Source organism: Coffea arabica, chromosome 7e, assembly GCF_036785885.1.
Source record: "Coffea arabica cultivar ET-39 chromosome 7e, Coffea Arabica ET-39 HiFi, whole genome shotgun sequence".
Lineage (NCBI taxonomy): Eukaryota > Viridiplantae > Streptophyta > Magnoliopsida > Gentianales > Rubiaceae > Coffea > Coffea arabica.
Window position 1 is genome coordinate 9,919,941 of NC_092323.1, and position 25,241 is coordinate 9,945,181.

The following is a 25,241-nucleotide window of genomic DNA, read 5'->3' on the forward strand; positions in this document are numbered from 1 at the left end:
ATAACTAGTTAAAGACATTTTATTGACCACAAGATTTTTAGATTCAAATACTACAGGATATCCCTACCGTTACTTTCTCTCTCCGTCTTTGATCAACACAAAATAAATTCATTGAGAAAAATGTAAGAATTATTCGAGTGAAACTGATTATTCAAGTATATAATAATCGGATATATTACTTTTGTTACAATGATTTTCACCTATCCGCGATACTCTATTTCCATTAATTAGCTCAAAGAGGGCCAAAAGAAAAAAAAAAAATCCACAACAAGCAAGTAGATGGGAATGTTGGGAGAGGGTTGAATTAGATAATAAGTTAAGAAAAATTAAAAGTAGAAGGTCAAGATTATAGTAAATTTCCATCTGGATAACAATTGCATTATAATTTCTTTCATTTTGGTAGTAAACCTGAAATAAAAAGGAAAACCAAATCTTTTGCAATTAAGACCAGATTGAGAAAAAAAAAAAAAAAAAGAGAACCCTCCGAAGAATATGCCATTTGTACTCCATGCAGGTCAAGGGAACATGTGATTCTTGTGCAGGCTCTTTATTTTATTTTCTTCAAAATCTTAATAATGTTAAAGGATAAACTCGTAGGCTGACTCAGCAAGGTCTATACCATTAGATGTAGTGGACCCACATAGCTTGCCACGTCATGCCCACATTGCTCCCATGCCAATCCTGAAACAGTACAAATGTACAATTAAAAAAGCGAACAGAAAACGCAAAAACAAAAACTGACTCAGCACAGTCTCAACGCCGACTAATTTCCTACTTCTCAGTTCTCTCTCTCTCCCTCAACCTCGACCTCGACTTTTTTGCTAAATCACCATGTTTATCCATTTCTTCTTCGACGAATCAATCAAATCCAGTCCTTTAATTATGCTACTTAAGAATTAATTACGATACGGAATTCCTTTATTACCCGCTGATACCTCCAGAAGGATTTTTTTTTATTAGCGGAACAGTTTGTAGGAAAAAAAAAATGGCGATGGATGATAATGAGAGCTGCGGCAGCCGATCAGTGGAGACGGCGTCGTCGAAGCAGAGCCGCCATGAGAGACAGCGGTTTGAAGTTTACACTGAAGTTCTGAGCCGTCTCCAGGATTTGGATCGCCAGGAGGTTAAGCTCCCTGGCTTCGAAGACCAGCTCTGGCACCATTTCAATCGCCTTCCTGCTCGGTCCTTCCTTATTCCTTTTACCCTACTTTCACTTCTCGATTTTTTCTCCTTTTTTTTTTTTTTGTTTTTACCCCGAAGAAAGCAAAATTTGTAACACCGGAGTATAAACGCCGCCGTCGAGACTTGTATATTTGTAGGTTGTTTTCCTAGATTATGCATGCACGATCGCAGAAGATAACATGCAGTGGAGAAATTAAGATCGCATGATTCTGTATGGAACTTGTGCATATACTGCTTAAGCAAAACTGTTATTACATCTTCGCTTGCTTATATAAATTAGATCATGCACCTAAAGGCGTGAATTTTGGATTTATATGTGTGTTTTTTTTTGGTATCTTGTGGCTGAGGAGGGTAAAATTTCATCGAATCATGAGTTTGACTTGAAATCTGAAAAGAAATAAAATTGCAGATATGCAATGGATGTGAATGTGGAAAGAGCAGAAGACGTGCTGACGCATAAGAGGTTACTGCTTCTAGCTGAGGACCCGGATAACAGACCGGCTTTTGATGTTCGCCTTGTCCAGGTCTGATATCCAACAAGCCTTCAGCTTTTTGTCACGAGAGATTATGAGTTAGTCACAGATTTGGTAGAGGAGGGAAGGAGATGTAATGCGACAAAGTTACCTAAAGCGGGGGGAGGTGGAAGTCAAGGATTTGAGGAATTATGCAAGATTTCCATTTCAATTTCATCTAATGTGAATTTACCCTTCTTACGTGTATAATCATGATATGCAGGTTCATCCTAGTGGAGCTGAGAATGATCTAGATTCTGCTCATTCGGATTCTTTGATGCGGGAAGATGCTCAAAGTCATACATTTGAATCCAATAGGCGGGGGTACTGAGCTCTTAGATTTTCTTTGATGTTGGGTCTAAGGATTTCATTATTAACTCTACCTTTACTTTTGGTTTTTTTTTTTTTTTTTTTGCCTGAATCGTCTTGACTGATGTTGACTTTTTTTTCTTCTTTCCTTGTCCTCCAAATTGCAGAATCCATCCTCCACCTACATTTGGTTCATCATCTAATCTTGAGGCGCTTGGTGTTCAAAGTAGTGGAGCACATGTGGATGATGTGGAACGTGATATAAATTCAATTTTTGAGACTTCACGGTAAATATAATTGACAGGTCACAAAGTGCCAATTGTTGCAGAAACAGCGTATACATTTGGTGGAACTGTTAAGAATAATTGATTTTGCTATTGGCTTTTTTAGTTTCTAGCTGTCTATTTGCGAAAGTAATATAGTATTGCTACTCGTATTCCAGTTTCATTCTTCTATCAGCTGGTATGTTTTTTGTCATTCATTTGAGAGCTGAAAGCATAGCTATGCCCTATATTCTTAGAAGCTTTTCTAGTTTCTTTTAAATTATCTGCATTTCATTTGTTAGTGCTCCAAGGATTTTTGACAGTTTGGATTGGAACATGATTGTTTCTCCACTCAAAAGTTTGACTGAACTACTTCCATCAACAACTTTGTTTTCTGATAGAAGATGTTTTGCATGTTTTTAGAACAAAAATGTTTGCATGGCTGTCTGGTATACTGACAGAGGGTTAAATGGCTGAAGATGACCTGTGGTTGGTTTGGCAAAGCCCATGAACTCCTACTTTCAATCTTCTTGTCAGCTTGGGTTTTGTTAAAAATTGGGAAACAAAGATGTACCAAAATATGTGAAGTGCTTTTCTGTCTTAGTTGTTTAGAGATTTTGCTGCATGACATGATAAGCTTGTAAAAGATTCTGTTTTGCCTAGCTTAATTTCTTGTGACATTCAAGCACATCTCTTTTTTCTTTTCTTTTCTTTTTTTTTTTAAACCAGACAAGAATGTTCAATCCTGTCATTGGTCATCCTGCAGGCCCATGCATGAGATCACTTTTTCAACGGTTGACAAGCCAAAATTGCTTAGTCAGGTGCTTGCACTTCATTCTCTTTTTTGTGCTCCATTATTCTGCTGTGTGTGTTTGATATTGAGGATTAAAATTGAATATCATGATCATTATGGGCTATAAAAGAAGTGAAAATAGGATCCCCTTGCTTAACGTTGGCTTTTGTAATTTTTGGAGTAAGGGCAGATGGGAATTGTCTTGCTGCCAAAAATTTACAGATTATACTTATACATGCTGGATTTTCAAACATTACATTTTTTTATTATGCCATATCATAATTGTTACAACTGAAATATGCTCTGAAAGCTGCAACTGCAAAATCTCTTGGGAGTGGATGGGGAATTAGCGTGCACATGGTGTCTTTTAAGCTTTCCTCATCAAAACCACCACCTTCCGATAGTTTCAAGTACACATTTAACACTTCTAGTGGAATATCCATAGCATTTTGCTCCTAAACTAGTTACTAAAGCTTCAATCTGGCTCATGATTTTTGTGACAAGTTTCAAAAGCAGAGTGTTTTGATAGCTTTAAGCACTGACCAAAAAGGAAGATCTTGGTTCAAATGTTGTGAACGATAAATTGAATAAGATCAATAAATATGATCTATCTGGATCAGGCAATTTGTACAGAATTTAAGGCCATTTTTGTCATTCAAGGCTGGGTATACTGATGAGACCTGCAGCTCCGTGGTGCCTCAGCTCCGTATTATAGTCTTAATGCACATTCCATGACTTCTGTTTCTTTCTCTTTCTTTGTTGTGAAATGTTACTTATCTTGACTGTGGGATTGCAGTTGACGTCATTACTTTCTGACATTGGGCTGAACATTGAAGAAGCCCATGCATTCTCCACTACTGATGGCTTTTCTTTGGATGTCTTTGTTGTTGCTGGGTGGCCTTATGAGGTACTATTCTTTTCCATAAGAACTTATGAACAGTTATCCCTGGTGGACAAGTATGCGCTGCGTTCTACAATCTGAACATTCTTGTGAAAATTTGTAAGCGTCATGCCTCTTTAAACTAATTGTATACTCTGTATTAGTACACTGTGTGCTGGTCAATAATAAACATTATTGTTGGATCTCATTTTAGGAGTAATTGTCATTGCAGTTGGTTCTGCCATCTTAGTTGACAAAGTAAAGCACCATAAATTTTCAAATTCAATAGTCTTTTCTTATCTTTAGGTTTTCTCTCTCATGCTTCAGGATCAAGGTAGTTATTCTGGAGCATTCCTCTCAGGTATATAAGCACCAAAACCTCTATTGTTTTGCTTTGAGAAAAAGGTTCTAAACAGGTTAACTTGTATCGTTTATTAAGCAGATTTTGTATCATTTCTGCAGATCTCAAATCTTGTTAGATATCGACATTTGGTGCCTGTTATTCTTTTAAGCGTTTGTGTTAAGATGGAATCTTTTGGCCTAACAAATATTTTCTGAAACATGATGGTATGCATTGGGCTATGTTGAAATCTGATGACTTTTTTGGTTTTATATTATCATCTCTGTGATGTAAATGACTACATACCATGAAGACTTGTTTTCAGAAGACTGCTTATTTTTATCTCACAATATTTTCTCCCTGATGTCCCCTCCCACTCTTCTTTTGTCATGAAATTAAACTTATGTCTATTCTTATTGCCAATTTATAGGAAACTGAGCTGCTAAAGAGTAAGCTGCAAAAGGAAATTAAGATGGCCAAGGTATATGTTCTTCATATTTCTGATAGTGAAATGATCAGAGACCTCCTATGTGAAAGTAATCATTTTCAGTTCTTACGACGCAAGGACGTTGAACTTCTGTATCTGAGGCTTAGTAGCAGACAATAGAAGTTCTTGGTTGTTCTTCTGCATGCATGATATGTGCCTCAGGAATGCAGATTTGTGGCCGCAACCCTTGTTCTATCCTGTTAAATGGCATTACTTTGCTGAAGCTGCTTGAGACACCTTTTTTTAGTAGCTCCCTTTGGATATATATTTAAATTGTAAACTTTATTTGGTGAATTAAGTGTGCCATTCATCTGCTCTGAGGTGTTTTCTAATTGTCTCCTATTACGCAGCTGCAACTGTTGGTTTACTCTTGGTGCTTGCTGTGTAATGTTGTCTCTTCTTAATTTGATGGCTGTTCCCTTGTTACGGTGAATAATCTGAAAGTTTATCTTAAACTTCAATTTCTTATGTTTTCTTTTAAATAGATTGGGCAGTGCTGAGTGTTAGGTTCCAGCAGTTGATTGAGAAGTGAGCCTTAACAGTAATTCTAATCTGAGTTGGCAAACAATATTATCTTCCCAAAATTGATTCTTATAGGTTTATTTATGACATCGCGATTTCATTGTTTGCCACTAACAAGTCACCCAGTTTGAACAAGCAGTTCAATAGTGCTCAATGAATTAGTATTCTCTTATAACTCTATACTTGTTAAAAGTGTGCTTTTAGATGTCTGATCCACTATAAGATGTTAAGAAACTTTTATCTTTTAGTTTGCAAGTTGATGATATGTGATTTCTGCTTCTGGATTGAATGCAATGCTTGCTTGAGAGTCATTTTGACACATGCATAGCTGAAGAGTTGCTTAGAAACCATAAAGTCTGAAGCCCACACAGAAAATAAGATCAAAGCCTTAGCTTCTACTAAATATTTGGGCATATTTCTCAAAACATTTCCCTGTTCCGCTTTTGTTTTTCTATTTTTTTTGCAAGATGCATGACAACCTCATGTGTTTGTGATTCTGTAGGAGCAGCCTTCCTCAGAAAAAAATGTACCACCTATGACTGAGAATTATGAAAGAGGAAACCCATCCGTGTCGGAATATGTGAAAATACCTACTGACGAGATTGATGTCTGGGAAATTGATCCCCGCCAGTTGAGATTTGGGAATAGGATTGCTTCTGGAGCATTTGGTGATCTGTAAGTTATATACATAAAATTATTCTTTCTTTGTGGTGGATGCATAGCTGTTAGGCTCATTATTTTTTTTTCAGGTATAAAGGTACATATTGTAGTCAAGAAGTTGCCATAAAAGTTCTCAAACCTGAGAGAGTAAATATAGACATGTTGAAAGAGTTCTCCCAGGAGGTTTTCATCATGAGGTTTGTTAAAATTTGCAATCATGTATATGCATTTGCCAATTCTGTTTTCATTTAGATACTTGTTTGAATTTTTCATTTTCTCTGTAGTGAAAAAATAGCTTTCTGAGGAGTAATTTTGTAGATTTTGTTTGTCATCTAAATGCATGGCCGGTTGTCATTTAACTTCAAATGAAATTCAATTTTAACTGTTGTGTTTCTGTTGTTGAGTTGCTAGAGATTTTTTCTTTGGTGGTCTTCGTAACAATGAAAGAATTGGCTTGTATTTACCAAAGGAAGTTTTCTTTTGTTTATGTCTACAACTTTAAGAATTTTCAAGAAGCTGAAAGACGCTGCAATGTGCAGAGCAGCTAGAGTATAGACAGCATTCCTCTTCAACAAGGTTTTGGAGTTGGAAAATTTTTTTGTCAAATGCTTATCATAGAGGGATATACTACATGGGATATAATACCAGTGCATCAACTAGTTTTCAATCAGTTGCTTTAGTGTATTGTAGTCAAGTTTAACTCATCATTACCTGCTGAAAACAGCTTATCTGTTGATTTGCAATAATCTTCTTCTAGGCATATACCACTGAAAGGTTCATTCTCTTCTCACTAAAGCATGGACAAAATATTGTTTTGGGTTTCTGAAACTATGTAGACATTTATTTAGTTTTCTGGAATTGAATAGTATTTCCTCTTAGTTGATTCCTTTTGTACATAAGCTAGCTTTGTTTGCCTTTTGCAGGAAAATTAGGCATAAGAATGTAGTTCAGTTTCTGGGTGCATGCACAAAACCTCCAAACCTCTGCATTGTCACGGGTAATTTGCACATTCCATAGTGATGATTCATATCCCAAAAGTCATACATTCTGAACCTGATCCTTTGATTCCTATATGTAAGAACTTTTAGTTTTGAGAAGCCAATTTTTATATGCATAATTAGAAATTGGTTATTGGATTTTGCCATGGAAATACTTTGTATGCTGAAAGCCATACCTTCTAAAGTTGATGATGTGATCCCTATGTGGAATAAATTTTACTGTGGAGATCTATTCTATAGATGATAATTTTTACAGATAGTGATTCTCTGTTTCTTTATGCACAATTTAGTAGTTGAAACATTTGCGCACGTTTTTGCAAAATTTGGAAGTATGCCAGATATTGAAATGTTTGTGCAGTAATTAACAGATTATTATGAACTCTTTGTTCCGTTCTTTGTAATGTCTGATTGTGCTTGCTTTCTGATGGTTTTGTTATGGTTTTACAGAATTCATGTCCAAAGGAAGTGTGCACAGTTTCTTGCACAAGCAAAAAAGCACCTTTAAGCTTTCTACCATTATCAGAGTGGCAATGGATGTTTCTAAGGGAATGAACTATTTGCACCAGAATAATATAATTCATCGGGATTTGAAGACTGCTAATCTTCTAATGGATGAACATGAAGTAAGATGCTTCTTTCCAGAGCTGTATACCACTTAAGAAAACCTTTTCTAACTTGTTTGCTAAATTACGTTGGACAAATACATCTGAATAACATTACTATGACATGGGGAAGTCTAAGTTGAGATGACTTGTGCGCTTAAGTTGGCAATTTTCGGACTGAGCAGAAGATTTTGCATTTTCGCACATTAGCTGTTGATGAAGTTGGTTAAAAAAGGTTGTAATCAGCATCATTCTTTTTTTGGAATTCTTTTCTTTTTTTTTGCCCCCCCGGGGGGGGGGGAGGGCAGAGGGAGCGGCCGGTTGTTAGGAGTGGGAGTGTTAGGTTTTTTATTTTTTATTTGTTTTGAGGATGTACTCTTCTAAAATCAGTCTCTCTTCCGCAGGTAGTTAAGGTTGCCGATTTTGGCGTTTCTAGAGTGGTGTCCCAAACTGGGGTTATGACTGCAGAAACTGGTACATACAGGTGGATGGCTCCTGAGGTATACTTCTTGTGTATTATCTGCATCTGTGGCAAAGTTTTTAAATCTATATATAACTTTTAAACTACCTAGCTTGTACTACTTGATCATGTTGGTAGAGGAGAACTTTCAAGATGAGAAAGACAAATTTAATGGGTAAATGTAATCAAGGAAAGGTTATGTCATTTATACGAGTCTTAGTTGAAAAGGAAGAGCTACCGGAAGCAAAGCTACTATTGAATTTGAAGATTATTCATGAAATTATGTACCAGAATTGTGTGTTTAAGCCTTTTGTTGGCTGCAACCCTGGGGTAACTCTTTACCCTGAAATTTCTTTTGATGTACTGAAGGTAATTGAGCACAAACTTTATGATCACAAGGCTGATGTTTTCAGCTTCGGCATTGTACTATGGGAGCTTCTAACAAGAGAAGTGAGTTTTATAGCATTTTCCGGGATAATATTATATATCCTCGTATTCTTGTATCACTCAATACTCGAAGTAATTTTGTTTCGCTGAACTGGTTCAGATTCCGTATTCAGATTTGACACCTTTGCAAGCAGCTATAGGGGTTGTGCAGCAGGTATTTCATGTCTAATTCTGACTGAAGCATGCCAACCAAAGCTTTTTAAGGTTGTAAAATAGCATCCGACCTTTCTTGTCTCTCAGGGTCTACGGCCTGCAATTCCTAAGCACACACATCCAAAATTAGTAGAGCTGCTTGAGAAGTGCTGGCTGCAGGATCCTACTCACAGACCAAATTTCTCCCAAATTTTGGAAAATTTGCAGAGAATTGCCAAGGAGGTGGGCATTCTTGAGAGAATTTAGTCAATATATGATGTTGTTGGTTGAGTTGGACTGACATTAGCTATCTTGAAAACAGGTTGTAGATGAAGTAGAAGATCGGCAGAAGGACAAATCGATCGGTGGGTTTTTCTCCTCTCTCAGGAAGGGCCATCATTGACAATTCGACGTTATGATTCTGTTGCATAGAATTTCATCATTTGTTGAGTACAGAATTTTTTTTTCCCCCTCGTTATCGAAACACGTGTAATCCATCGGGTTAGTGAAAAGTTTCCTTTCAGCTATTAATGCAGCTTTGAACCACTTATCCAATCAAGGCTCAGTAACCTTTTACAGGTACTATTTTCAACTCGTTTCGTCAAGGGCTGTGCCTGTTTTTGTTTTATCATGTATGCTTCATTCCCTCTTTTCCGGATCAAAGTGCTTATGAACTCGTGAGTTGGAAGTAATGGTCGAATTTGGACGGCTTGTGGGCATTATTACATTGGAGAAACATTCCATGCTCCGGATTGTGAGGATAACAAGTAAAATTCGTTCCATACAACAACCAAATTCTTTTTCCCAGTTTTTTTCCCCCAACTAAAAGTAGGAGAATCAGAGTAGACAAAAAGAATTCAGGGAGGTGAATTGGATAGGCTTGTTAAAGTACGCATAGGATGTGTCGAGTTCTGAAAATTAGTGCATTATTCAATGCGAATGGTAAAGTCACTCGCGAAACCAAATAGAAAATGACCGTGAAGAGTGAAGCAGAATCATAAACAAAAGAACCCTTGAAACCGAAGACTGATGTTGAATCATAAACATAGGAACCCCTTATGATTGATGGGATTGTTGATGTTTTGTGGCTTCCGAAGTCGATCATCCGCATCTACCGATCATTGCAAAAGGAGCTGTCGAGCTCGAATAGTGACCTGCAACCTTGCAAGCGCATGCATGCAGTGCAAAGCAATTCGAGCCTGTCTTCTCACACACACCCCACGAACAGCCGCTTGCAGCTTCACAAGGCTTCTAAGTGCTCGAAATGCCCGTCTTGCCTGATGAAAATATAAAGAACAAAGTTTCCAAATTGAGCAAGAAGGCTTATCAGATTGAGAAATTTTAACGTAAACGAAGAAAAGTTGTTACGAATAAAATACAAGGTGCCCCCTGAAGCAGGCTTGGATCTGAATTGCTGCGAGTTCTTCTTTAGACAGAGAAATTCTGATATCCTCGCTGAGTCTCGTTGTTGTTGTTGTTGCTTCACTAAAGCAACTGCGGCTTGTATTGTTGTTGTGAAGAACGATTAGTGTTTCGCGGGGAGCTGATCGGAAGAGTTTTCTTCGGGCAACACGGAACCATTTCTTTCCGGGCATTCCCATTTTCTACCATTGATCAGGCGTCTACTTCTTTGCCAGAGCTTCTCTCTTGGCTTGTCCTTTCGATGATATAGCGAGCAAGTACGCAGACGTATGCGCAACACGTTCTGTTGAATAGGGACGACTCCTCATATTTTTGGGAAGTTTGAACGTGGAGGGATGAATATTTTTTTTCTGTGGCTTCGGTTGTTGGGATTTCAAGCTTTCTGATCCAAGAAGCCAAGAGCCGATACACAGGACCACCTAATCAGCAGGCCTGGTGATTAAATAATTCTATTTCGATCCCTTCTTGAGGACGCGCACCATTTTTTTCCCCTCCCCTCCCCTTTGATGTAAAGGCAAATCTTATATTGGAAGCTTGAAAACACCGATTCCCATTTCTATAACTGACGCTTCCTTTCAACGGGTTCTCTTAGAATTGAAAAAATGAACATAATAGGAAACAATTCGACCTTGATGTTCCAAAACATTGCTTTGTATTGCCTACTGCAAAACAGAGCTTTTAGACTGTCACTCGTGCAGTTGTGGTTCATAAGTGAAGGATTTTGCGCCTTACTCTGTGGAGGAAGTCAACTGACACCCTTCACCTAATAGACCCCAGCAACCTTTAGATTCAAGCTCAGCAACCAGAGTTAGTGAGCACTTGCCTTTTTGATGGATTGATCACTTCTATCCCTCACCATTAACGTCAGTGGTAAATGGTGGCTCATTGCTATTTTATACCTATAACTAAAAGACTAAGCAAATCCAGCACATACAAATACAATTGAACAATTACAAAGACTTCTTGTTAATCTCAGATCATCCAGATTACAAGACAAACTACATTCAAAGGATCAGCGCCATGCATCTATTATCCATAGTCAAATGCACATCAGAAGAAAAATGACCAGCAACTTATAATTCATACGACATAATCCCAGTAAATTGCTGTACAACTTCCATTCTAATTGTTTGACATTGGCTTTTCTCCCTGCTTGTAAAGTCAGTACACAGCCAGTTTTTATTTTTTTTTATTTTTTTAAAAAATTATTTTGCATAATCTAACGCTGTACATAGCCTGTGTTATTAAGCGTCACAACCCGTGTTCCCCTCCTCCATAGTCATCACGACTCTGTCGGAAGTTCATTCTGTACCCAGGCAGCATATCCGCCTGCAATGTCTGTAATGCCAGTAAACCCCTGCAGAATAAGCGCTTAATTAGTCCATGGAGAGAAATAGATATCACAGGGATGTTTGAGTTGGTTGCATGAAATGCGTATTCACAGCACGAATGCAAGTATCTGGAACTTCTTGCTGGACCTATTTTACAAGCCACATGAAGCTGAACTCGAAATTAATCAACAGGAACAGGGAATGTGATATCTTTAAGTTGGACTTACCACATACTCACATAGATACATATAAACCAGAAAACTAAGTTTAAAGCTCCAATCTTCACTGAAACTCAGTTTAAAGCATCAATCTTCACTGGGTACGTGTCGAATTATAAGACTGTAGACTAATAAACACAAAGAACTCACAGCAGATATAAGATCAGTTGCAGCCATCAATGACCTTTTCCCCAATTGGCAGCCCTATAAAAACAGAGCAAGTTGAAATGAATAGTAAGGAATTAGGAAGCAAATCTCAGTAAACAAAAGCACCTCAGCCCACCCTTCCCCCTGTCCAGCCCATCTCAGGGACAAAGGAAAAGGCAAGACCGGAATTAAAGGGATGCATTTTTGAAACTTACAACAATAATTTCGTCATCTTTCCCAAAAATTGCTAAAACTTCGTCCACAAAGTTCAGGTTTTTAGTCATACCTGTGTTTATATACCAAAAAGGCAACATCAGGAAGAAGCTAAATTGCATAAGATCCATAAGATAGTATATTCTGTTCTTTTAAAAGTCAATGCTTTCCCGACTTTTCTTGCTTATGTTTTACGTTTATTATACCAAGGGTTCTAATCAGACAATTTACACTACATATCCCAGAGGCACGAATAGATATGCATGATATAGTGAGCCTACACAAATTCCATTCCCATTATGCATCCTGATTACACTGGTCTTTCTCCACAGTAAGGTCAAATGGAGACATAATTCATGTATCCACTGTACTTATCCCTCGGAACTCAAAGTGGAATTAGGCATATGCATATTAATTTAGGGGTAATACCTAAACGACAATACGATATCCCCTGCAACTGCATTAAGCTAAAGCAGATAAAATGCAAATTTCACTTTTAATCATCATACACTTGAGAACAAGAGTTTGCTTAAATTAAAAAACACTGGCAAGATAAATTAATTCAGAACTAAATTTTAGTGGTGCAAAACCTGATCCAACTCTAAACATGTAAGGCACATTGACAGCCCCAGCAGCATGACCAGCACTGAATTCTTCAGCAGTCCTGCACAGCACCACTACATAAACATCTCGTGGCTATGACAGTCTGAATTGACTCAATTTTCATAATCCCTTTTCTAAAATTGATTGATATTAAGCAGAATACTGAAACAGCCACCTGACATCTAAATAACGATGGCCTGCCTGAAGCAGCTCCTGAGCTACACGAACCGGGACTGATGTTGGTGGTGGTGCTGCTGCTGATGCGTTTGATTGAACATTCTCTCCAACAGTAGCCATCCAACTGTCACAGCATCCATACACACAAAAGTCATCAGTGCCACAGATGATGAAAGATTCAGCAAAAAGATACAAACAAGAAAACAAAATGAATTAGAAGCCAACCTGAAGCTGGGATTTCTGTGGCCAGTGCTGAACTTGCGTTGTTTCGGGAGTTGAAACTTAGCCTTGGCCATTGATAGCGCTGAGACTGAGGCATAGCTACAAAACAGGATTTTTACTTTTATTTTTTTTAGATTACGCATGATACTACAATGAATAGTAAATAAAGGGGAGGAAACAGATGATGGCCAGATGATAGGTTTGTCACCTTTTCCTGAAATGGTGCGGAAGATTACGCAGAAATGTTGACAAGGTAGCGGAGGAGGAAACCGAGAGAGCCCCCATCATGGGTTTGAAGTTTACGAGGAAGTTCAAATGCTGAACAAACTATCTGTCTTGTGACTCTGGGGGTTTTTCTTTGCTCTTTTCACCAGCGTTTTGTTTTACTCTGTTTAGTCTAGCTTGGAGAAGAGACCCTGTAGAAAGAAGATGAGCATGCGCATATACTGAAAGGCATGGATATTTATTTACGACAAAAAAATTTTTATTTTTGGCGTGGGAAACAGACTAGGGGTACCGAAACATCATAGGATGATGGATTTTTGTTTTGGTTGCCACGATAGTTGTGGTGGAATCAGGTAAGGGGATATTTATCAATTGTCATCATTTACTAAGAATATGAATAACAAGGAGAAGTTGGAATTGGATAAAATCTAGTAACATGATGGAGTGGAGATCCTAACTCGGGACGTGGCAGTGGTGTGGAGATAAGTCCCAAAAATTGTCACCTGGAGCTGGAGGTTTTATCTCCGATCACGCTTCTCAATGCCCACACAATTAAGGACGTGTATTTTTCCTTCTTTCTTTTCTTTTTTTTTTTTTGGTAGTAAATAAGGACAGTTGTGGAGTTCTGGACCTTCTGGTTTTGGGCCCCTGACGTTTTCGACTCATGTTTTTTCATTCACTTCTAAAGCACAGGCTAGGGTTGGATTTGACTAACAGGAATGAAAGAGAGTGCTAAGGTTTTACTTCTACCCCTCTCTCTCTCTCTCTCTCTCTCTCTCTCTCTCTCTCTCTCTATATATATATATATATATAAATACTAGATCTATCCATCATTCCATTCATTTTCAGGGACCAGTAAATAAAAAAAAATATTAATTTGAGATTTTAATATTAATTTGCGGGTGGCAGGGCCGACGCGTGAAGGCCCGGCTGGAAAGGGCCTTCACCACCTGAAAAGAAATTTTGTATCCACGGCCCAATTCTAGTAAGTCACAGAACTTGAGCTGCCTCGTACCTGCCACTACCGGCGGTTGTGCCGTTAGTTGGCTGTATACTGTATACTTCCCGGAGGAGGAGTAGTAAAGCTGAAGATGGCGAAGGCGGCGAGCTGCGTAAGCAGCCTATCAGCTTCTCCTGTGTTCTTTCAAGCTCCTCTTCTCTCCCCTTCCCCGCCTCATTCCATTTCTACACATGTCCTCCACCACCAATCTAAGGTGCCCGCCCTATCCCGGTCTCTCTCTCTCTCACTCAAGTATCTGACTTGTAATCATCGAATGAAGAGTGGTTGCGCTCGGAGATTATCGTTGCTTCGGGTTAATTGCTTGCCGGAGCAGACCACCAGAGAAACTGAAGAAAACTCTGAGGCTAAAACGCCGACGTCAGCGTCAGCCTCAACGTCAACGTCGTCTTCTTATTCTTCTGATAACGAAAGCGGAGTTACGGCATTGAATTGGGTCGCAGGACTCGGAGGATTAGGATTTCTGGAGACTTCCTACTTGACCTATCTCAAGCTCACTGACTCCGATGCCTTTTGCCCTGTTGGAGGTGGTGGTGGCGGTGGCGGTTGCGGCAGCGTCCTTAATAGCGATTACTCTGTCGTTTTTGGTACAGAATGATGCTACTACAGTTCTAGTTGATTTTGTTTCTTACTATTTTGTGTACTAAGTTTATAACTGAGGCACAAAATGATTCTCTTGGGCCATAACGGAGTTTAAAATGTTGATGGTGCATTACACATTCTGTTCCATAATAATAAATTTACGATCTTTCCTTTTGAAATTGAGCTACCTAAACATGCATACTCTGTTGAAGTGGTTTGATAAGCTGAATTGCTGATTGGATCAGTCGCAAAGCCATTGAAAGACTCCAGTATTTATTTGTTGACGTTGGGTTAAGTAAATTACTAAGCTATACTGAGTTTTTTTTTTTAACGATCCTTGATTTTTAAAATTAGGAACGCCTCGAGAGAAAAATATGATGTGTACTAGCTTAATTTTTATGCGTGCATGTATTTGTAAAAGCTATGCAGCTTACAGACATTAAAACCTTTCAGGTGTTCCTCTTCCATTGATTGGTATGCTTGCATATGGAGCGGTTGCAACGCTTGGCCTACAATTGGGTTCAAAGAAATTGCCTTTTGGAATTGGTGAAACAGATGCCCGTTCAGTATTGCTTGTGACAACTACTTCCATGGCGCTTGCTAGTGCCTACTTTTTGTATATTCTGACCACAAAATTTTCGGGGGAATCGTGTTTGTATTGCTTAACTTCAGCTTTCTTATCCTCCTGCTTGTTCTTCATCACTCTAAAGGTTCTTTCCAACATGACTCTCCCATTTTCTTAACTTGAATGCCTTCTCTATGCCATTAATTTTAGTGAATTTGAATGCTGCAGGATTTTGGTTTAAAGGAGTTACAAAAAGAAGTTGTTTTGCAGCTATGCGTAGCTGTCCTGGTTGTTATTACCTTAAATTCCTCCTATAATGCTTTGCAACCCGTCTCAACAAGGTAATTAAGTCAGACGTCAATGTCGCATTGACTAGGGGGAAAGTATGTTGCATCTCTGCTCCCTTTTTTTCCTGGGAACTGCTTAAGCTCAATCATGTACCAATTTGGTCATTCCATGTCTGACTATATAATCATGTTGGAGTTAACCAATTTTAATGAGTAAATGAATTGAAAAAGTGGGACAAGTTAAGGCTTGAACTGTGAGAAAGGAAAAGGAAAAACTTAGGTGATTGCAAATAAAATATACAGTACCCACACCAAAGGGAATTAATACAATTGTTTTTTGCTTTCTGACATTCTTAATAACTGCACTTGTTGACGGGGCTTCATATTTTTCATAATATTAAGTGGCTCGCTGTTATCCTTTAATCTGAGTTTCCACATTCAACATCTCTAAGTTCCTTTTCAACTGAAGGTTATCAGACAAAGAAATCTTTTATTTTCTTTAGCTTGCCTGAGGCACGTTTCTGATATTTTGACTAATTACTTTTAGTTATTACCTCTTATTACAGTCTAGCGGAGGTTGACCTGCCATTTGTAAAAACTGAGGTCACAACCAAATCAAGTCCTTTGGCTGTTTCCCTTGCAAGGCATTTACATGCAATAGGAGCGAAAATGTATGGAGCTTTCTGGTGTTCACATTGTTTAGAACAGAAAGAGGTATTCACGTTTACATACTCTGCTTTAATTTGTTCCAAATATAAGTTGAGAATCATGATTTGTAAATATCTTACGTGTAAAAGCTCTCCATCCTATTTCGACTAGGAATACACATTTGAAAATTCTATCATAGAAAACATGGTGCCTCTGCTGTGAACTTTTTGACAGTATCTATTTTCTTGTTCTCTTGCAAGATGTTTGGACGTGAGGCATCAGATATATTGGATTATGTAGAATGCTTCCCTAATGGCTACAGAAAAGGAACTATAATGGCCAAGGCATGTACAGATGTTAAGATTGAAGGGTTTCCAACATGGGTGATTAATGGAGAGGTGAGCAAGCCTTAACTTTTAGTTGCAGTTTCTTCTTCTTTTCCTCCCCACCATTGTCTTTGGAAATGAATTTTTGGTTTGTTTTGAAAAGATAAAACCCTTCTCAGTATTATGTGGCATTTGGTCGGTTTGCTTTCTTCAGCCTGGTTTAAGGTGATGCTGAATTTGGCTCTATGTACAACTCTTATTTACTAAAACTACTGCATAAGAGTGATGGTTGTGCTTCTCCTCAAAAGGGTCTGTCTACACATTGTGCATTTGAAACCTTGCACAATCACATTCATGGTGAAAGACATTTAAAAAAAAAATGAAGTTGGAACAACATAATTTGGGTCAATGCATATTCATGAGGTTGAGATGGCGGCAACTTATAACATTTCGGTTTGATCTGTTTCTTTGTCCACAAGGATTATTCTAATTGAATGAATTTTTAGTTGGTATGGGGACTCGTTTCTTACCAGCCTTCCCCTTTGAGCTTTGACCAGAGGACAGAAAAGATTAAGAGACTATCTCCTTGGGTTACATACTTGTACTGCAAACTTATGATGATGCTTTTTCACTTTTTGCAGGTTTTGAGTGGAGAATTAGATTTCTCAGAGCTTGCTAAAGCCTCCGGAATTAAACTTGAAGATCTCAGTCAAGCTAACTAGGGGGATTTTTGTGTTGTTCTTGAACAGCTTCTACGTGATGGCTTAGTGATTACACAAGTACAGGATCCATTCATCTTTCTTTGCATATGTCGCAGTGTCTCATAGTTGTATAGCCCGACAAAAGAAAGCTGCTCAAGGGTGCTTCAAATCATTTGGATGGCAGTACGAGAAATTTAAGAGGTGCCTCACCCCCCCCCCCCCCTCCTCCTCCTCCTCCTCCTCCCGCTTAAGTTTGTATGTAAGAGTCTTGAGAGAATGCTTAGGTAGATTTTGGAAAGGGATTTTCTATCAGTAAACATATTTCTTAATCACCTTTTTATCTCACATATATCAAATCGCTACAGTACATCTTCTACAAAAACTTCAGAAAATTGCGATCCAAACTGTGAATCTTGTTATAAAATCAATAGGCACGTTAGTAGTGTTGTATTATCAAATCTCGCCCACCAGTTCTTCTTTATGCTTAACTACTACTTTTGTGCATGTGCACCCAACCTGTCGACTTTAGCTTCCTTGGGCGTTTTTTAAGATAAAGAATTAGTATTTTACGCTTTATTGCAAAAGGTTACATAGCGGTCAAAGGCAAAACAAAACATGACAACCCGAAACAAATTGAAATTCTCATACCAGCTATCTAAAGTTAGTCTACCCAGATTAACATCAGGGATTGAGAAAAGAGGAGATAAATAAGCTAAAAGAGGGAGGTCTTGGCATAGGATGCAAACTGTGGCATAACGAGATTACCGTCGCATTGGCAGCTTAAGGCGTAATACATGATGCTAACATATCAACCACGCTTTCTTGAGCTCTCTCTCTCTCTCGGGGTATTTCGAGGCGTGGGATTTGAATGAAGCTAGAGCTAGAACTTTTCCCTCGACGCTAAAAACGCGACATTTTCCGCTCCATACAGACAACGCCTTCTACCCGTTCTTCCCAGGGCCGCTGTGTTCCTGAAAATTGAAAACCCATTAGCCATTCCATGCTCAGAACTCTAACCCGGAACATTTCCCAGCTGTTGCCGGAAACACATAACTATTTGACCAAAACGACGTGTTACGAGCAAGTCAAGGCGAAACTAGCAACGACGTCGTTTTTTCAACTTTAGCTTATTTCTGAGGTTTCAATTCAGGCGAAGAATGGCAGATCTCATTCCATATGTCCGGGATCCCCTTTCCATACCAAGTCAAGAAATATAAAGGTACGATTTATTATTATTTTTGTTTTCCAATAGCTGGTTATTACTTATTTGGTACTCGCATTTGCTTCCTACTTTAATGTCATTGTCGTCTAATCAATGCTTCTCAAAAAAAAAAAAAAAAAAATCAAACTTGGGCTTGTAGCTTCTTTCTGCTTTGAAGATCATGTTTTGTTCTACTTGCAATGATTGAGATGCCTTTAGTTTTCAATCGGTACTGAGTTTTAGTTACGTGATTACTTGCGTATGGCCCATTTGACAAAATGCCGATATGGCATTGTTTTTCTTATGCTCCACTCGAGCTGGTAGTGTTTTGGTTTCGCATTTATAGAGCGTGCTGTTTTTGCAATATGCTATCCCTTTATTATAAAGCGTTGATCTTTAAGCTTGCAAATTATGTTTGCACATCTCTTCTTTTACTCTAAAAATAAATAAATGCTGTCGTGTCTCTGCAACTCATGCTGATTTTGTACTGCCTAGCAGATGCAGTCGAACAAAATTTACTCAAACAGTTGAGCACTAGTTCCAGTATGTGGAATGCTTGAAAATGAAGAGTATATAATTAGTCAAGGAGCAGTTACTGTATGTGACACAGAAAAAGATAGTTTCTTCAAGTGGTATTTCTATAAGAATGGTGGCAATTAATTTTCGCTCGTTGCTCCTGTTCTCGGCATTTCTTCGTATCTTTTTAATTATGTATGGAGAATGGCAAGACAACCATATGGATGTTAGATACACTGATGTTGACTACCTTGTCTTCTCTGATGCTGCTTCTTTAATGGCATCGGGAAGGTCTCCGTATGAAAGATCGACATATCGCTATTCACCTCTCATAGCATTTTTCCTTATCCCGAATTCCTTTATACATCCTTCATGGGGAAAGTTTCTCTTCTCAGCTTCAGGTACAATATGTCAATTAATTTGATGAACCTCACATATAACATTGGTTAAATAACAATAACAAGTGGAATATGATTGATGGTGATCCACTCTTTTTCAGCTTAATTTCAAATCAGTACATAAGTTGATCTATGTAACTAGATTTACTTGTTTGTGTTGTGCTACTATCTGGAATCTTGAGCTATAGTCAGTTGCTGTTTATTGTATACATTACATGTCTTATTTCATTTTGTTGCTGATTCATCGAAAATGGTGATTTTTTATGGTAAAAGATTGTTGCCCAAGCTTTGGCCATAAACTCTTTAAGCATGTTTTGACAAGGTAAGAGTTGAGAGTAATGGAACACTGATATATTGCATGTTTAGATTAGAAATGGAATGCTTTTTGAATGCAATTGGTTCTTTTGCACAAATCGCATAACTTTCTTCTTTCAGATTTTTGAAATATCATTAGCAGGCCAAAACACCTAAGCTGATAGTTTTCTTGAGTTCGGAAATAGACATTATGTGTCATTTATTCTTGTTGCATGCTATGTTTAATCAATTGCCATATACCTGAAACTTATGTCATCTTCACATGGCAGATCTACTTGTCGGTTTGTTTATACATGCCATTTTGAAGCTACGTGGGGTTCCTGAAAAACTGTGCACCTATGCAAGCATGGTATGGCTTTTTAACCCATTCACCTTTACCATTGGAACTCGTGGGAACTGTGAGCCCATTGTTTGTGCCATGATCCTGTGGATCATTCACTGTCTCATGAATGGTAAACCATCTAACTTATACGTATGCAATTGTGTTGTTTTCCGACACTTGTGCTTTTACTTTTTTCTTTTTATTTGTAAGCAACTTATGATTTACCTACTAATAAATAAACGTTAAAGACAGAATTGGAATTTCTTTCTATTTGGATAATGCTTACAGTATTCGAAACTTAGAATTTTAAAATTTTGGCATCTCTAACACACAAGCTATTTATTCCTCTTGGCATGCAGGTAACGTATGTCAAGCTGCAGTCTGGTATGGACTTGTTGTCCACCTGAGAATCTATCCCATAATTTATGCACTTCCAATAATCTTGATGCTTGATCCTCTTTGCTTCAAATTTGGGAAGAAGCCTAACCTTATATCTTGGGTTCCTGGGGGAAAACAGTTCTCCCAGAGCTCATTCAGCACCAAAGTTACTGATCAAAACTCTATTTGGTTAATTGTGACGAGTTTGTTTACATGGAGGAGAATTGTCTTTGGTCTGCTTTCTGGATTTATGTTCTTCATCTGTACTGGATTTGCTTTTTATTTGTATGGCTGGCAGTTCTTGCATGAAGCACTGCTATATCATCTCACACGCACAGACCCAAGACACAACTTCTCTATATACTTTTACCATCTATATCTCCATTATGAACGTGAATTTACTACCACGGAAAAGCTCATTTCATTTCTTCCCCAAATTATAGTGCAGTTGGTACTCATTTTCCAATTTTCACAGGATTTTCCATTCTGTTTCTTTGTCCAGACACTTGCTTTTGTGGCATTCAATAAGGTTGGTGAATTATGCTTATCAACATATTTCACATGCTTCAAGATAGTGTTGGTTAAGCTGTAAAATGTCTGTAGCAGAATAATTCCTCTTTTCAATAATCATTTTGTTTGGTTACTGTTATGCAGGTCATGACAGCACAATACTTTGTCTGGTTCTTCTGTCTGTTGCCTCTCATATTGCCATGGAGTAATATGAAGCTTAAATGGAAAGGCTTAGCCAGCACTCTGTTGTGGATGGGAGCTCAAACCCATTGGCTGATGTGGGGTTACTTGCTTGAGTTCAAAGGCAAGAACGTCTTCATGCAGCTCTGGTTGGCGAGTGTGTTGTTCTTGGCTGCTAATACTTTTGTTCTAATCAGCATCATTCGCCACCATAGATACTCTTCCGTATTCAGACGAGTGGAGCTTGCAGCTTCTGAAAAACCTGGAAAGAGCGATTGAGTAAAAATCAGATTTAGAGAACCCTGCTAGGTTTTCTTTATGGTATCAAATTCTGAAGGGCAAGATCTGAACCTGATACTTGGCAGTACGAGCATTAGATCTCGACGTGTTAATTTGCAATGGGGATAAATACTCTTATACTTCTTGCTTAGTTTTCTCTAGCAAACTGACAAATAGCTGAAATAGGCTCCCGTTTCCTTTTTGTTGCTAACAGATGTAAAACAAGATTTTTTGAGTTTGAGAAGTGGCAGTGTTATGATGATCTTGTGCTTCAGCTGTCGTGCTTTCATTGTTGTCTCTCTGAACTTGGTGTGGTGATTAGGTTGAGTTTAGTCAATTAACTGCATATGCGTGATAGCATCGTATCAGCAGCTAAGCACTATACTTCGACTTCAATCGAGTGCGCTATAATACTGGTTGTTAGCCAATGACAGTATCTACACTTGAGCAGATGATCGTACGCAACCTCAGAATTAGAACTTTTTCTCAATATTGTTTAGCATTCCTATTGAAGACTAAACATCAACGGATGAGATTGTCTGAAGAAAAATTTAAACTAGTATTGTAGGGCTTTACCCCGGAGGGAGCCCTTCCAGAAATTCTCGATGGCCTAGGCCAAACCCAGGCCAAAGAGGGGGTTTGGAAATAGTTTTCAACCAGCAATAGACGCGCCTCGGTTAGAACCTCACTAGCTGCGTCATTGCCCCAAGCGCAAAGATGCAAATGACGGAGTCCCCAGGCCGCCTTTTATACCACGCTGCTCTCTTGCGTCTCCTATACCAAGTCGATGTGGGATGTAGACAATTCCTCTAGTGGTTGAGCTCCCAGCTATAAGCCTACAACTGCAAGGCAGTTCACAATTCAACTCCTAGGATGATTAGACTTCCAATTAGCAAGAACTAAGTACTTTCCCTTTTTGGCACTCTATGTCAAGTAGATATGCGGAACGAAATTTACAGCTCCTAATTTGTTTGCAAAAAAGAAAAAGAATAATTATTGCTCTAGATTTTAGAATCATCCACATCCATAAAACCAAAAACATACCACATATATATATATATTATCATTTGAAAAGTAAAAGTATCATAATTTGTATGATAAAATAATGATTTGATTATTTTTAATTTACCTGAATTTTTTCATACAATGAAAACAAATGTGACAATTATAAATTTAACATCGCTATTAAACATATAATCGTGAATTCAGAAGATCAAATAGGTTTTTAACCTTGATTTCACATTAAATATTTAGTTAAATTCTAAAAGAATGATTTACATAATTGTTGTTGATATTATATACTATGTAGATAAATAATGTCAAAAATAAAAAAAATTATTATAATCAGCCAATTACGGAGACCCCCGTAATGGTATATTTTTGGGATGGATAAGGAAGCGAGGGAGTGGAACTGTGGAAGGAGAGATTTTAGACGGGGCGACGGGGACGGTTTCCCAGCTCCAACTAAAACCTGCCCCGTTGACAATAACACCCGAAGGGAAATACTACAGGGACGAGTGAGAGTAGCCCACGGGTGAGGGAGCCGTTCCCATAATTCACTCACAAGTCACCCCACTGCACACCCAAAGAAACCGAAGATTCTTGAGAATATTCCCTCCCTCCCCCACCAGGATCCAAATCCTGACGTCCTGATCCTCCTCCGGCCGACCCCACTCCGACCCTCTTTCGCTTTCGCTTTGGGCCCTCTCGCCATCATCATCATCGTCCCGCCTCATCCTTGATCCTTTGATCCTATCCCGCCTGTCTCACTCCTACTACTCGCTAGTAGTACTATTTAAGTGCTCCATCGCCCCCTCTCCCCTTTCCCATCCAATTCCCACCACTCTGCAAAAACAAAAGGAGAAAAATAAAAAGATGCCTCTAGACATCGATCAAGCTGTGGAACACATCCAACACCTCAACCTCTTCGAGATCCGCGGACGGGATAATGACCAGCGCAAAATCCTCCGCATCGTCGGCAAATACTTCCCTGGTAAATCATTCGTATATGAAACGCTTGTGCAATTTGAATTGTCAATCCTACATGCTCTGTTCTTTTTCTGTTTATTGATGTTTTTCTTTTTTCTTTTTGTGGTTTTGGTTTCCGCTTCTGAATTTGCAGCTAAGGTTGTGAGTGTTGAAAGCGTGAAAAAGTACTTGGAGAAGTATATCTTTCCTGAGCTGGAAGAGGAGCCCTTCTCCATCGTGTATTTCAACGCCCGAGTGGAGAAAAAAGAGAACTTCCCCGGAATCTCTGCTCTCAAATCAATCAACGACGCTATTCCGGTCAACGTTCGGAATAATCTTCAGGCCGTTTATTTCGTCCATCCTGGCCTTCACTCCAGGCTCTTCCTCGCCACCTTCGGCCGCTTCATCTTCACCGGAGGGTAAAAGCTCGTCTCTAAAAAACAAAAACAAAAACAAAAAATTTCTGCAGTTTTTTCCGTAAACTGCTAACTCTAGCGGTCCAAAATTCTGTGGACTCTCTCTCTCAAATCAAATCACGCACGTTTTTTGAATTCAAACGCAGTTTTGGTGACCCTTTCTAAATTTAGCATATTAATCCACTCCCTTTTTCTTTTTCAATTTTGGGCGCATCTAATGAGTGTGTTTTTTTTCTCCCCCTCTATCAATCTTAGGTTGTATGGGAAATTCAAGTACATAAGTTGGCTGACTTATCTCCGGCAACATGTGAGGCGGAATCAAATTGAGATCCCTGAATTTGTTCAAGATCATGATCGACACTTGGAGCTCCGTCCGACGATTGAATATTGTCTGGAGATTGAGCATCCGAGGCCCCGTTGTTCTCTCATCCAATCCGATTCTGCTTTCGATGTTTACTCCATGAGGTGCATTGCCTGATAATAAACAGTCCAGGCGACATTCTGTGTCTAGATATAAATATTATTGTGAGATAGATGAAGGGGAAAAAAAAAAAGAGAGAACTTTTAGTAATCTTTAGCATAGGAGGGCGATGATCTTTTTTTTTTTTTTTGGTTAAGTTTTTGCCTTTTTCGCTTTTGCTTTATGGTCTGTTTTCGGATGAGGAGTTGTCATCGCCTTCAATGTTTTGCGTGTTTGTGTAGTTGTACAGATGTCTCAATGAGAGGTAGGTATGGTCGAAATATTAGTGTTGATCACTTCCCGTGCAAAACATTTCTTTGCAACTACCACTTTATTTTTAAAAAATGCTTAAAAATCCATGTGCCATGGAAGAAAAACCTCAAGGTAGAAAATGTACCACTGAATTGATTGGCATTTGGGGCCGCCTTCAACCGGTCCAGGACGCAAAAATTAACTGCAATGCTCCTTAACAGACCCCGAGTTCTTTCAAGCAAAGTGGCCAAACCTCACCACAAAAAGTGAAAGGACGCTGCGCCGCCGTCAATTATCACCTTCTCCCTGCGTTAATTGAGCACTGCCTCAACTGTATATAGGGTACGGGTCTCATCCAGTTGAGTTTAGCTTGAACAGTGCATTATTTGAGCTCGAGTTTCAGAGTTCAAACTCGAATCACGTCAAGCTCAATTCTAGTTCAATTTAGTTTAATTGAATTCAATCAAGTTTAAACAAGGAACAAGATAGATGTTTTATATTAATAATAAAAATTTTAAAAAAAATATATATATATACATATGTGTGAATTTCGATTAAACTTGATGAGAACTTCGTATGTTAAAGTCGAAGTCGAACTTGAAACTTCGTATACTAAAGTCGAAATCGAGTTCGAACTCAAGAAACAGTTTGAATGGCTTGAACTCAAGCTCGCATGATCGAGATCGAACTCAAATCTTGACCGAATAATCTCGCAAGTTATTTAATTTAAATTCGACTTATTTGCGCCCTTACAAGAGTTTTTGATCCCTAGCA

General features: G+C 38.5%; 6 protein-coding genes and 1 non-coding gene across 9 annotated transcripts; 4 read left to right on the forward strand and 3 right to left on the reverse strand.

Annotated features, from left to right (window-relative positions):
- Positions 1–703: 703 nt before the first annotated feature.
- LOC113701570 (serine/threonine-protein kinase STY8) lies at positions 704–9,179 on the forward strand. 2 transcript variants are annotated; one of them, XM_027222292.2, is made up of 16 exons: positions 704–1,182; positions 1,592–1,706; positions 1,918–2,018; positions 2,171–2,290; positions 3,033–3,087; positions 3,856–3,966; positions 4,710–4,760; positions 5,797–5,963; positions 6,038–6,145; positions 6,872–6,945; positions 7,394–7,569; positions 7,953–8,048; positions 8,378–8,458; positions 8,556–8,609; positions 8,696–8,830; positions 8,910–9,179. In XM_027222292.2, exons 1-16 carry the CDS (start codon positions 986–988, stop codon positions 8,988–8,990), a joined length of 1,722 nt encoding a protein of 573 aa, XP_027078093.1. In that variant the 5' UTR covers positions 704–985; the 3' UTR covers positions 8,991–9,179. The 2 variants fall into 2 exon arrangements, with proteins under 2 accessions (XP_027078093.1, XP_027078092.1); XM_027222291.2 differs by having other exon boundaries at positions 705–1,182; positions 5,791–5,963.
- Positions 9,180–9,489: 310 nt separating this feature from the next.
- LOC113701572 (protein IQ-DOMAIN 20) lies at positions 9,490–10,804 on the reverse strand. Its single transcript, XM_027222295.2, has 2 exons — positions 9,967–10,804; positions 9,490–9,864 (listed from the first exon to the last, which is right to left on the reverse strand). The coding sequence occupies exons 1-2, from the start codon at positions 10,186–10,188 to the stop codon at positions 9,706–9,708; spliced, it is 381 nt and encodes a 126-aa protein (XP_027078096.1). The 5' UTR covers positions 10,189–10,804; the 3' UTR covers positions 9,490–9,705.
- Positions 10,805–10,951: 147 nt separating this feature from the next.
- LOC113701571 (thiosulfate sulfurtransferase 16, chloroplastic-like) lies at positions 10,952–13,547 on the reverse strand. Its single transcript, XM_027222294.2, has 7 exons — positions 13,129–13,547; positions 12,924–13,019; positions 12,697–12,822; positions 12,509–12,582; positions 11,921–11,991; positions 11,709–11,762; positions 10,952–11,366 (listed from the first exon to the last, which is right to left on the reverse strand). Exons 1-7 carry the CDS (start codon positions 13,206–13,208, stop codon positions 11,292–11,294), a joined length of 576 nt encoding a protein of 191 aa, XP_027078095.1. The 5' UTR covers positions 13,209–13,547; the 3' UTR covers positions 10,952–11,291.
- A 198-nt stretch (positions 13,548–13,745) lies between these two features.
- Positions 13,746–17,604, forward strand: LOC113702159 (thiol-disulfide oxidoreductase LTO1-like). The gene is made up of 7 exons (XM_027223191.2): positions 13,746–13,882; positions 14,055–14,750; positions 15,199–15,455; positions 15,539–15,651; positions 16,164–16,311; positions 16,506–16,643; positions 17,213–17,604. Exons 2-7 carry the CDS (start codon positions 14,237–14,239, stop codon positions 17,291–17,293), a joined length of 1,251 nt encoding a protein of 416 aa, XP_027078992.1. The 5' UTR covers positions 13,746–13,882; positions 14,055–14,236; the 3' UTR covers positions 17,294–17,604.
- Positions 17,605–17,749: 145 nt separating this feature from the next.
- Positions 17,750–21,645, forward strand: LOC113702158 (GPI mannosyltransferase 1). 2 transcript variants are annotated; one of them, XM_027223189.2, is made up of 5 exons: positions 17,750–18,491; positions 18,972–19,390; positions 19,972–20,154; positions 20,384–20,931; positions 21,057–21,645. In XM_027223189.2, exons 2-5 carry the CDS (start codon positions 19,120–19,122, stop codon positions 21,369–21,371), a joined length of 1,317 nt encoding a protein of 438 aa, XP_027078990.1. In that variant the 5' UTR covers positions 17,750–18,491; positions 18,972–19,119; the 3' UTR covers positions 21,372–21,645. The 2 variants fall into 2 exon arrangements, with proteins under 2 accessions (XP_027078990.1, XP_027078991.1); XM_027223190.2 differs by lacking the exon at positions 18,972–19,390.
- Positions 21,646–21,939: 294 nt separating this feature from the next.
- Positions 21,940–22,090, reverse strand: LOC113702581 (U4 spliceosomal RNA). Its single transcript, XR_003451218.1, has one exon. It is a non-coding gene; the product is annotated as a U4 spliceosomal RNA (small nuclear RNA).
- Positions 22,091–22,779: 689 nt separating this feature from the next.
- Positions 22,780–24,511, forward strand: LOC113700491 (uncharacterized). Its single transcript, XM_027220973.2, has 3 exons — positions 22,780–23,364; positions 23,494–23,758; positions 24,011–24,511. Exons 1-3 carry the CDS (start codon positions 23,247–23,249, stop codon positions 24,231–24,233), a joined length of 606 nt encoding a protein of 201 aa, XP_027076774.1. The 5' UTR covers positions 22,780–23,246; the 3' UTR covers positions 24,234–24,511.
- Positions 24,512–25,241: the final 730 nt, after the last annotated feature.